General features: G+C 44.0%; 1 protein-coding gene across 1 annotated transcript; it reads right to left on the minus strand.

The window, feature by feature from the left end:
• Window positions 1-266: 266 nt before the first annotated feature.
• On the minus strand, window positions 267-7,834 carry LOC311141801 (aspartate beta-hydroxylase domain-containing protein 2-like; the record flags this gene model as incomplete). Its single annotated transcript, XM_084177269.1, has 4 exons — window positions 7,655-7,834; window positions 908-2,195; window positions 535-648; window positions 267-376 (listed from the first exon to the last, which is right to left on the minus strand). The coding sequence occupies exons 2-4, from the start codon at window positions 1,770-1,772 to the stop codon at window positions 267-269; spliced, it is 1,089 nt and encodes a 362-aa protein (XP_084033395.1). The 5' UTR covers window positions 1,773-2,195; window positions 7,655-7,834.
• Window positions 7,835-13,601: the final 5,767 nt, after the last annotated feature.

The following is a 13,601-nucleotide window of genomic DNA, read 5'->3' on the forward strand; positions in this document are numbered from 1 at the left end:
AGTCAGTAGGTGCTAAGGGAGAGTTACAGGGAGAGAGCCGACTCGAACAAGAATATGTACACAGTGAGTGTGGGAACGGAACAAGAGACAAAGAAGTGCTCTCTCCCACCCCACTCACACTGTTCTTCTCTACTTTTCTCACCAACTCTCTCTTAAATTCTGACACATTCTCTCTGTCTCTCTTTACCTCTCTGTTTTTCTCTCTGTAGCTCTGTTTCTCTTTCTCACCCCCCCCCCCCCCCCCCCCCCCCACCCCCCCCATCTGCTCAGCGTCCAGGGGTGAAGATGTAATCCAGAGCCTGCCTCTCAGCAGCTGCCACATTAGGGTGCCAGAGGTCCACCATGAAGACCACCCTGGGGCCGTCCTCTGGGCCGCCTGAACATAGAGAAAACACAGATTAAAGTCTTCCTCCAATCAACCCTTTATAACAGCTTAATAACACATCAGAATATTACAAACACACACACGCAACCCAGGGTAGAAAAAGGCGACCCCTTTCACCCCCTCCTCACAAACAGCTGTCCCCCTCTCACCCTCATGGAAGGCCCTGTGGAGGAAGGAGTCATCAAACAGCAGACAGCTCCCCTCAGACCAGCACTGCGGCTCCCCTCCAACCACCAGCTCACAGGAAGAGGGTACTCTAAGACCTACAGAGGACAGACAGCAAGTCAGTCTATATAATTACTAAAGAAACCAAGGATAATATTATATGACACAAACACATATGAATATATTCTAAAATGTCAGCTGTATATGTTGCAAGCAAAGCAAGCTTTAAAATCAACCATACTATAGTAAAGATCCTTATTATCATTGTAATACTTTCACAGAGACACAGGTGCATTTTTGAAATCCCTATAATTGAACAGTGTTGGAGCCCTCCAGGGGGCTCCCTCCATTTCTTACCCAGGTGGCAGCGCAGCCTGACGTTGGTTGGGCCGTAATGCTCAGTTATCAGGGCTCCGGGGGTCAGCACAGAGAAGCAGGCGTTTCCAAACACGTTGTTGGCAATGAAGGTGCGCAGTTGGCCCAGCATCCTCCAGGCCCGGGGGCACCTCCTGGCATTGAGGGCCAGCGGAGTGCCCTGGTTCACCAGGTAGAAGGTCCACCACTGGCCATGGGGGGTGCTGTTGGCCTTCCAGCCCGGAGGCAGGGAGGAGCCAGCCCGCGCTGGGGGGGCATGGTAGATGTTCTCAAACTCAGCCAGCAGAGCAGGGAAGCTCCTCTCCAGCAGCTCCACATCGTGTTTCTGTGCATCCCGGGAAAAGAAGGGTGCTGAGGGCAGGTCAGGGAGGAAGAACACCTCTGGCCTCTGAATGGTGGGCCGGCTGGTGAGGTAGCGGCCCTGGTCTCGTACCCCTTTGTGCACCCTGCCCATGCCTGACCAGGTGTAGCGTTTGGCGTAATCCTGTAAACTGTGGTACAGCCTCTGATTAAGACCCTCCCCTGTGTTGGTGCAGCGAAAACATTCGGTGGACTGGCAGTAAGCAAAGCCGTTCTGCTCCTCCACCCCTGACACCGGCCTGCCTTTAGCCCTACCATCCCTCTCAGTGCTGATCAAGGCCCCTCCACCCCCTCCTACTCGACTGGGCTCAGTGCTGTACCCCCCACGCAGGGGAGAGGAGCTGTGCTCACGACCTACCCTGTAACAGTACCACACAAAGAGCAGTAGCAGACACATGGCTGTGCCAAAGGCACTGGACTCACAGTCCCTCATAGACTGCATCCCTCCAGCCACCATCTCCCTCACCCTTTCTAGTGACCACTCCATACTGGCTCCTCGCTAAAACCACTGACGGTCTGGTATGGAGAAACTACTGTTGAGAAGGTCAATGACCGAACCTGTCTGACTGAAAATGGCTTTTAGAGGAAAATCTTCCACAGAGTGTCTGAAAGGCTTTCAAGAAGCTCTTATCATCCACAAAAAATGTATGCACGCATGACTGTAAGTCGCTTTGGATAAAAACGTCTGCTAAATGGCATATTATATATTATTATTATATTCCCCCTACTGGATGCAGTCTGACACAATCTGATATGACACACTAAGGCTCCAGTCCAGACATTTCAGCACTCAGGGATGAGGGGAGGGTTCCCCCTGCATGGCGTCTGGCTGTGCGGTATTTGTGCTGCTCCCTCCCTTTTTCATTTTAGACAAATGCAGACAGACAACACACCTCAGGGTATCTGGCCTCTACATCAGGGAGAGAGATGGGGGGAAAGACAGGGAATAGGTCATTAGACATAGGCATTGCACAAACAGATACACTCAAGACGTTAGGCAGCACCTAATACAGAAGTAGAGTACCAACATGCAGATCTCATTGCAAGCTCCGTTTTCAACATGACCTCCCCCACTTAGTTCCGTATTAAACCAGCTAACTCCCACCCTCTGCACCACCCTTTGTACAAACTCCCACCCCCACACTCAGCACTGGACATACACAGTGCACCATGCACACCCATTCGGATGGCTTTCAAATTCAGGTCTCCACACACCTCCGCACTGCATTGTACAAAGCCATGAGTCACATTGCTGCATTTAAACACCTAAATATGTCTATTTCTGTCTATCAAATGCACACACACCAGTGTTTCCCCTATATGCATTTTTCAGCGGCGTGTGCCATTGCTAATTCCTGGCCGCCACTGCACTTTGGGGGGGGGGGGGGGGGGGGGGGGGGGTTGGTATGGTAAAACTTGGTAAAACTTTTTCAGTGTAAACTTAATTGACTAAAACCAGATATAAAAGTATGTAGACAATATAAATGGAGCAATATATTTTTTTATAAGATTATCTTTGAGAACTAACAATCACCAAAATAAAAACTAGACAAGGAGAATCTCATATTTAAAAAATGGCATGGCATGGGGCCCCCATTGATTTTGTTATAAAGTTTGAGTCACTCAGATAGCATAAGAATACGACATTAGCCATGGCAAAATATGTAGAATTGCAGGAAACTAGCTTTAAAACTACAAATTCTCTCAGCCCCATGGCAAAATGTGTAGAATTGCAGGAAATGACCTATGAAACTGCAATGTTTCTCTCAGCCCCATGACAAAATGTGTAGAATTGCAGGAAATTAGCTTTAAAACTGTAACATTTTGTCTCTGCAGCCTTTAAAACCGCACCATTGGCCACGCCCACTACCCCCTCACTAACTTTGCCATCACTGCTGAAAAGAATCCTAGGGGAAACACTGCACACACAGACAGAGAGTGAGTGAGTGAGTGAGTGAGTGAGTGAGTGAGTGAGTGAGTGAGTGAGTGAGTGAGTGAGTGAGTGAGTGAGTGAGTGAGTGAGTGAGTGAGTGAGTGAGAGAGAGAGAGCACGCATTCGGATAAGATTTTGCATGAAACATAAATAGACAGTGTTGACATCTGCCTATATGAATCAATAGTGAGAGCAGCTCTAAGGCTGTGTATACTAAATGAGAGCCACTACGGTGTTCTAGAATAGCACTACTGTACAGGCTTGTTATACATTAGGGACAGTTAGAAATGTACTGGGGGTGGGGGTGTGCTGGTCCAATTCTAGGTGTCCCCCCAAAAATTGCACCACCCTCCCCAACATAAAACACATTTTCACATGACCCTCCCCTTGTACTGGAAAACATTTTTTGCACACCCTCCTCCCTCATAAAATCTATCAACTTTACCACTTCAGCATGGTTTTGTGGCACAGTCGATGCCACGCAGAGCTAACGGGCCTGGAAGTTAAGGGTTCGCCGACCACCACGGACATGCTCACTCTCCCTGCCTGTATCATTACACTACGATCAGATCCGGTTGCAGACAATGATCAGCTAGGGGGAAATCAGGTTTTCTACATTTTGATGCTTTATTTATAATCATATACAGTGAGGGAAAAAAGTATTTGATCCCCTGCTGATTTTGTACGTTTGCCCACTGACAAAGACATGATCAGTCTATAATTTTAATGGTAGGTTTATTTGAACAGTGGGAGACAGAATAACAACAAAAAAATCCAGAAAAACACATGTCAAAAATGTTATAAATAGATTTGCATTTTAATGAGGGAAATAAGTATTTGACCCCTCTGCAAAACATGACTTAGTACTTGGTGGCAAAACCCTTGTTGGCAATCACAGAGGTCAGACGTTTCTTGTAGTTGGCCACCAGGTTTGCACACCTCAGGAGGGATTTTGTCCCACTCCTCTTTGCAGATCTTCTCCAAGTCATTAAGGTTTTGAGGCTGACGTTTGGCAACTCGAACCTTCAGCTCCCTCCACAGATTTTCTATGGGATTAAGGTCTGGAGACTGGCTAGGCCACTCCAGGACCTTAATGTGCTTCTTCTTGAGCCACTCCTTTGTTGCCTTGGCCGTGTGTTTTGGGTCATTGTCATGCTGGAATAGAGAGTTTGGAATCTGATTGATTGATTGCTTCTGTGGAAAGGTGTCTTTTATACAGGTAACAAACTGAGATTAGGAGCACTCCCTTTAAGTGTGCTCCTAATCTCAGCTCGTTACCTGTATAAAAGACACCTGGGAGCCAGAAATCTTTCTGATTGAGAGGGGGTCAAATAATTATTTCCCTCATTAAAATGCTAATCAATGTATAACATTATTGACATGCGTTTTTCTGGATTTTTTTGTTGTTATTCTGTCTCTCACTGTTTAAATAAACCTACCATTAAAATTATAGACTGATAATTTCTTTGTCAGTGGGCAAACGTACAAAATCAGCAGGGGATCAAATACTTTTTTCCCTCACTGTACAAAACAGTTCTGAGATCTGGGATGTGAAAACTTTGATGCTCAATATCTCAGAACTATGCTTCACGCAGATAGAACCTTATAGTCCCAATGTCACAAAATCTTAGTGCAGTTATTGACGCTACCAGACAACTTTTTTCATTATTTTGTCTACAACACATTTTGATTATGTAATAATTCATTTTAACAACAAATTCCAAATGCAAGCTTCATAAGTCAATTATCAATTTCAAGCAATTTTGACATACCAAAAGACCAGTAGCCCTATGCTAGTAATTGTTGCTTCCTATAGCTGTACAGCAAATCAGCAATCTGTTCGCTAGCTCAGTGGTTCTCAAACTTTTTGACCCACAGACCCCTAAATGAAGTGGTTCAAAACTTGTGACCCCCCCACGCATGCACCCGCGCACATGTGATGCATTTTTGAAAACGAAAGATACAGAAATAAACTGTGTTTTACACCTGCATTTTGAGCTGAAAGTCATTCATATTAGCAGTCAATATAAACTAGGGATATATTGTCACAATTTTCACTTCTCTGGAGTCCATAGCAAGCAGGATCATAAGGCCTACCTGATGCAGCGGGGGTTGCAGGATCGGATGGAAAGCATGATCTGTCGTAGTCTTTTTCTTCCTCACAAATATTATCATTAATTCACCAGAATATGTTACATCTTCATCCCATAAGTACTGAAGGTAGTGCGATGTTAGACATACAGCCAGTACCACCACTGAGGTATATGATTATAACTCACCCAAACTAGGCCTATCTGAAATATAAAAATTATCAACGAAATCCCCAGGTAGCCTATTGTTCTGGCAAAGATGTGTCCGTAGCAGATTGCTAAACTGAATTGTATATGGATAATATTAACGTAGGTAGACTACTCTGTTTTTGCCAGGTGACCCCTCAAAACCTTCTCACTGCGCTACTGTAGCTCACCCGACCTGTGTTAATTGACAGTTTGCTGGTCCAATCAGAGGGCCGAGTGTGCGTTTCATTAGCTAATTTGTTTTTTTGCATGTGCAATACTGTCTCTGGCTGTGTGGAGAGTAGCCTAATCCACGGAGACTCTGTGCCACAAAATAAGTGACAAAACATTACAAAACCTGGCCAGATAATTTCACGTCATCAGTCGGGTCCCGAGTCTTGAGGCTCCAAGTTGAAGTCAAGTCGCAAGTTATTTTATTTTATATCAAGTCGAGTCACAAGTCATCAAATTTGTGATATACAGTACCAGTCAAAAGTTTGGACATACCTACTCATTCAAATTTTTTAAAACATGTTTTACAACTATTTTCTACATTTTAGAAAAATAGTGAAGACATCAAAACTATGAAATAACACATGGAATCATCTAGTAACCAAAAAAGTGTTAAACAAATGAAAATATATTTTATATTTGAGAATCTTGAAATAGCCACCCAACTGATAGGCTCAAACGCATTAAGAAGGAAAGAAATTCCACAAATTAACTTTTAAGAAGGCACACCTGTTAATTGAAATGCATTCCAGGTGACTACCTCATGAAGCTGGTTGAGAGAATGCCAAGAGTGTGCAAAGCTGTCATCAAGGCAAAGGGTGGCTATTTGAAGAATCTCAAATATAAAATATATTTGTATTTGTTTAACACTTTTTTGGTTACTACATGATTCCATGTGTTATTTCATAGTTTTGATGTCTAAAATATTATTCTACAATGTAAAAAATAGTAAAAATAAAGAAAAACCCTTGAATGAGTAGGTGTGTCCAAACTTTTGACTGGTAGTGTATATTGAAAAATGGTGCAGATTTAAATTATTTTGTGTGGTATGATTTCTTCTTAACCTATTTCCAGATCTGGACAAATGATCCACCTACCACTATTGTCACTATGAATAGAGGGCAGGATAGACAGTTGACTGGTAGACTATATTGACCTGTGTGTGGTATAGTAAGCGTGCAGGAAAAGCATAGTGCATAAGGGAAGTACCAAAACACCTTGATAGGGGAGGAGCATGCAAGCAGATTAGGAAATCTGGCTATATGGAAGACATTATATAGTAAAACATGCAGAATGGCAAATGTAAATCAGGGAAAAAACGCACTACCCTCCCCTGTGCCCAATATAAAAAAACACAACACTCCCCAAAGCAAAAATGTTTTTTGACAACCCTCCCCTATTTTGGACCAGCCCCCCTCAAGTAAATTTCGAACTGTCCCTTAGGAAAGTGAAACAGGATCATGGCAATGAAAACAACAATGATGTGCATGAACAGAACAAAGGATTAGCACCAGCATATATACATGAACAGTAACTGCAGTATGAAGCACCCACAATCACGAGTCACGACGCAGAAAAGATACACTGTAACAAGAAAACTATGCACTGTATGCAGTAAACATAAACACGCATAAGCAGAGCTCACACTGTACATTACTTCCTATGCTTCTCCTGCAAAACCATCTCACCAAGAATGGTCCGGAAAACCTGCTTTGACTGCCAGAACAGCCATCTCCTCTCAGGTAAACACAACCCCGATCACAGTCCACCGAGACGCACGCCCCCACAGAACCTCTCTGGCACAACTACACAGTTACCTCCACTGAGCTATAGCCTATACGCTCGTTGTCTGCTGCCTTGCCTTGAGGAACTGTCATATTAACAAACCCTACAGGAATGGGGACAACCATCCATAACACACTCGTCTGTCTCTCTCACCCCCCCCCCCCCTCTCAATGTATCCAACATTCCTGCCTCTAATGCCCTCATGCTTGCCTACGTGTCATCATTCAATCGCATAAAACCATGACAGAATCTCTGACAGAATCTTGTGTAAAGATCTGTAAAAGCTAGACTTGTAGCCCATAAAAACTCGGGACGAATGCAACATGATAGGTCTGCGCAATAATAATAATAATAATAACTCACCCAATTGTCATGGTTGTGGATGATATCTCACCTACAGGTTTATCATGTTACCAAGCAGCTAGTGTCCTCTTTATCTAGGCTATAAACCTATAATTACCTGTCAATCATAACTAGGCCCTACTTATCTTGTGTTGTTGCATGATATTCACAGCGATTTCTAGTAAACTAACAGCAGGCAAAGCACGTACAAAGCACCGCAGTGCAACAGGAAGTCAGATCAATCTGCCCCGGTATAGGCGTGCAAGCTAATCTTTCGATTTAAAATTAAATATAGGCCATCACAAATTAGAATGTAAATTCAAAATACTTATAAACGATATGTGTCCGTAAAGATAACCTTAAATCGCCTTGTAATAATGTAGCCAGTAGCCTATAAAACTCTATAGGACAGAAGACTTTGGCAACTCATCCAGTCCCTCTACTATTTCAACTACAGTTCCCAATATGCCCTTGTGAGCTATGACAGGGATTTATATTTTATGCTGCGTTCATGTACTAGTCGGAACTAAGAAACTCAGAAATGTCCGATTCGCTAACTGTTTGTATTAGCAATTCGGCAATTTCTGAGTTTCCTAGTTCCAACTAGTGTATGAACGTGGCAATAGTCCACAAACAATGAGACGCGATAATCCGACGTCCCATTGATCATCATCACTAGTGACCAGTGGCGATTTTAGCATGTAAATCTTGGTGGGACAAATTTTTAAAACAATGTTTTGATGCATGCCAGCAAAACCACTACACAATACTAAACAATACATTAATTACACTATAACGGTGACAAACGGTGCCCACAAACTGTTAGGGCCTGCATAAAGCTGTCCCAACAGCAAAAATGGTTAATTCAGCCTCATTTACTGCCTTTTTAAATAACATAGCTGATATGGCTGACTTGCTTAAACAAATGTGGTTTCTACTGACAATTGAGATGTACAAGCTATGGCATAAGGGGACGACGGGCGGATAAGAAGCAATCTGTAATTTGGATTAAGACATTAATGAGCGAGCTAGGACGGACGTAGTCAATATAACTATTTGTTCAGCACTTTTGAAATGTACAGTGACAGAATTCAGAACATGGGCCGTTCTTACAGTACTCTCCCTGTACACCAAGTCAGAAACGTAGGATAAATAAGGTAGGCATATAAGCAGACAATGAAAGCTCTTACAATATTCGATGATTACATTTCTTTAAAACAGGCTATAGGCTACATGTCCACCACCAAGTCAGAACAATAGGCTAAGTTATGAGGGGGAAAGGGACCAAATTATTAGGGTAAGGCACATTGGCTACTAACAGCTTACTATACAATATACACTTAGTGTTACATTCTTAGCTACAGTATACATATCTCCCTGGCATATTACATAATTTATACAGCAGCATACAATACATTTGTGGACTCACCTTGTTGTGCTGTGCTCACTTGAACAGGAAGGTGGCGCGGCGGTCCTTCTTGTGGGCAAATTTTGTCATCAAACTTTGTCATCAAAGTCTGGCATTCTCTGGATTTATGGTGCTTTCAAGACAACTGGGAACTCTGAAAAAAACAAGGTTGAATAATGACGTCAGTGATCTTCAGGTTGTAGCTCTAGAAAGAGGCCCGAGTTCCCGACTTGGAATTCCGAGTTGGATGACCGTTCAAAACGTATTTTCCCAGTTCCGAGTTTCCAGTTGTTGTGAACACGGCAGAAGTCATTTTGGATTGACAGCATGGCCAATGTAGTCAACTTTTTTGGCCCATGGTGCTGCATGTGAATGTTTATCCTTTTAAGCTTGGAAAAGAGACCCTTAAACCCAGACTTGGACCACACACCCACTCCACTTAATAGCATGCTAGTGATTGCTTTGCAACGCTTGCTGTTAGCCACTGATTCCTTCCAAACCACTCGTTGTTGAATTTGCGATTTCCAACTTATTGTGTAATGTTTATGTCCAATGGCCGATGAGCACCGATACGTTTTATCTATAATTTCTCTTCATATGACAAGGATTGAAAAGGATTTGCCAGTAGATTGTCAACTTGATTCATGATGATGACTGCTTGTCTAGCTTGCTAGCTAAGATTTTGATAGTATGATGTTGACATGATCAGTCCAATCCACGCTAAAGTAGATATAACGTGATTTGACATCATTTTATCTGTGGCCAATGACCTTGAGCCTTCTTGGATGGGCACTTCTAATGTAACTGTATGGGAGCACCCAAGGGGTTTGAATTTTCAAGCTCTCCCAGTAGATTTTGTGGTGATGTTGTGTCCCCATGAGTGACAGAACACTGAGCCAATCACAGCGCAACTAGAGAACATTACCAACCCCTACGCTCCATTTTTCCGCTGGCTGCCCCACCACCACAGAAAGCACGGAGCAAGGTTGAAACACCTGCATTTTGGAGCTGCCTTACTCAAGAAAGCAAAAAAGAGACCATGTTTGTATGCGGTTTTATTAACTTTTTTTAAAAATATTGTTTGCAAACTGATATGTGACACGTATTAATGACAAAATAACATGCAAAACAGGTGGGGCTCAAGACAGTTCATTAGAGTTACCAGGCTGTGTAAGGGCTATTTGACCAAGAAGGAGAGTGATGAAGTGCTGCATCAGATGACCTGGCCTCCACAATCCCCCGACCTCCACCCAATTGAGATGGTTTGGGATGAGTCGGACCGCAGAGTGAAGGAAAAGCAGCCAACAAGTGCTCAGCATATGTGGGAACTCCTTCAAGACTATTGGAAAAACATTCCAGGTGAAGCTGGTTGAGAGAATGCCAAGAGTGTGCAAAGCTGTCATCAAGGCAAAGGGTGGCTATTAGAAGAATCTCAAATATAGAATACATTTTGATTTGTTAAACACCTTTTTGCTTACCACATGATTTCATGTGTCTTATTACAACGTGGTCCTCTGTAGCTCTGCTGGTAGAGCACGGCGCTTGTAACGCTAAGGTAGTGGGATCGATCCCCGGGATCACCCATACACAAAAACAAAAACAAAAATGTATGCACGCATGACTGTAAGTCCAAAGCGTCTGCTAAATGGCATATTATTTATTATTTAGTAAAAATAAAGAAAAACCCTGGAATGAGTAGGTGTGTCCAAGCTTTTGACTGGTACTGTATATTTAAGTAAGGTTGGCTTCTTAGTGTTCTTAGCAATGGTTATCAACTGTACCGCAGTGATGGAACATAAGTCACAGAATAAAAAAATACATGTTATTTTTTTTTGGGGGGGGGGGTATTATTTATCCCTTTTTCTCCCCAATTGGTAGTTACAGTCTTATCCCATCGCTGTAACTCCCGTACGGACTAGGGAGAAGCGAAGGTCGAGAGCCATGAGTCCTCCGAAACATAGCTGCACTGCTTCTTGACACACTGCTCGCTTAACCCAGAAGCCAGCCGCACCAATGTGTCGTAGGAATCGCCATACAGCTGGCGACCGTAGTCAGCGTGCATGCGCCCGGCCCGCGACAAGGAGTCGCTAGAGCGTTATGGAACAAGGACATCCGGGCCGGCAAAACCCTCCCCTAACCTGGACGACGCTGGGCCAATTGTGCACCGCCTCATGGGTCTCCCGGCCTTGGCCGGCTGCGACACAGCCTGGGATCGAACCCGGGTCTGTTGTGGTGGCAGCTGCAGAGAAGTCCTTGGGGTACGATAATTTACTTCAGAAGAGTTACAGGGTGTGTTGAGTGGTGGTGCCCCGTCCTCTCAGATCGTTGGACTATGGAAGGATCAGATAGGGTTAAAGTAGTGGAATGGGGTTGTGGGGTTTAATGAGTGTAGGGTTATTAAAAAGTGTAATGATTTATACTATTGTTCAGTTGGGGCAGTTGGGGGCGGTAGTACAACATATTGGATGCCAACCGCCGTTAAACTCCACCGTACCACGAGAGTTTGGACAGAGGATAAGTCTGAGTTGTATTTCACTGTTAGTTTTACACAAATAATTTTACATTTCAGTTTGACATTTTCATTTTCAGACGATTGTTTATTTCTGATTAAAATTATTGATGATGGGTGTACTGTTGCTTCATGCATTGTATGCATGTGCTTACTGAGACTGTCACCCTGATATTGGCTACTAGGTAGCTACTTCCCAGGCCGTTGCCGGACAGTCCTGCTTGCCAAGCGGGAGTGAAGGGCACCGTGTCCCGCTGTTGTTGCCATTCATGACCTCCCCATTGAGTATTAGACTGTATGTATGTATCACAGGAGGTTGGTGGCACCTTAATTGGGGAGAAGAGGCTTGTGTTAACAACTGAACCGGAGTAGGTGGAATGGTATCAAATACATCAAACACATTGTTACGGATACAGGTATCCTGTGTCTTTTTGTGTTTTTCCTCTCCTTCTGCCCTAATCACAGGTGTCCTGTATGTTCCTGATTGGTGGTCGTTGGGGTGTCTGCTGATTGCTGAGGTGGACCAATCAGTGGACATTCCTCTGCATTGCACCACCTGTTTCTGGTTTGTCAATAACACATCCCATTGTTTAAAAGCCGGTCAGTTGTGTTTGTTGTGAGAGACTATTCTCCGTATGTGAGTATGGATCCTGTGGTGTCCTGTGTACTCACTCATTTGCTGGTTACTCTGTTTGGTAACTTTGTTAGACTATTTTCCGTATGTGAGTATGGATACTGTGGTGTCCTGTGTTTTGTGTACTCACTCATTTGCTGGTTACTCTGTTTGGTAACTTTGTGTTTCTGGGAAAAGGGGAATTTAAGCAAGTTGCCCTTGGGCGTACATTACCCGTAGGAAGAAAACTGTCTAAAAACACTAGTTAGACCTGAGCGGACCACCCACTGTAATTTTTGTATGATTAGCAGTAGCTTAGCGGTTCTTGAGGCAGGCAAGAACAGTTTAGTTTTTTTTTACACTATTGTTTCATTTCTTGGGTCCTGCTCAGCCCTTTTTCCCAAACCTTTACCGTGTGTTCAAAAATAAACCTTTTATGTTTGACTGTAGTTTATGGTTGTCGTGTAGTTTTTGTTCTCACTGTTCCATGTCACGCTTCTAATTTGCATGAATTATGTTACGGGTCTCTTGTCCATCCACCCTAGACGTTTAAAGCCACGGGGTTCGTAACACACATGGTTTCCAGGTGTTTGTTGCCATTCCATTTGCTCGTTCTTTGAGCTTGTGTGGCCTACCACTTCGCGGCTGAGCCGTTGAATCCACTAATTTGAAGGGGTGTCCGCATACATTTGTATATATAGTATACCTACACGCACGGTCACAAGACGCTGGCCTCCTTATTGTGCCTAGAATTTCTAAGCAAACAGCTGGAGGCAGGGCTTTCTTCTATAGAGCTTGATTTTTATGGAATGGTCTGCCGATCCATGTGAGGCGCAGACTCGGTCTCAACCTTTAAGTCTTTACTGAAGATTAATCTATTCAGTAGATCCTATGATTGAGTGTAGTCTGGCACAGGGGTGCGAAGGTGAATGGAAAGGCACTGGAGTGACAAACCACCCTTGCTGTCTCTGCATGGCCGGCTCCCCTCTCCACTGTGATTCTCTGCCTCTGACTCTATTACGGGGGCTGAGTCACTGGCTTGCTAGTGCTCTCCTATGCTGTCCCTAGGAGAGGTGCATCACACCTTGCCAGTCTTTTTTTGCTATACTCGACTTGAGTGGGTTGAGTCACTGACGTTATCTTCCTGTCCGGTCTTGTGCCCCCTTGGTCTCGTGTGGTAGTGGAGATCTTCGTGGGCTATACTCCGCCTTGTCTCAGGGTAGTAAGTTGGTGGTCTGTTGATATCCCTCTGGTGGTGAGGGGGCTGTGCTTTGGCAAAGTGGGTGGGGCTATAGCCTACCTGGTTGGCCCTGTCTGGGGATATTGTTGGACGGGGCCACAGTGTCCCCCGACTCCCCCTGTCTAAGTCCCCAGTATCTATGCTGCAATAGTCTATGTGCAAGGGGGGCTAGGGTCAGTCTATCATTTCTGGTGTATT

The sequence above is a fragment of the Coregonus lavaretus genome (assembly GCF_964263955.1).
Source record: "Coregonus lavaretus genome assembly, chromosome: 14".
NCBI lineage: Eukaryota > Metazoa > Chordata > Actinopteri > Salmoniformes > Salmonidae > Coregonus > Coregonus lavaretus.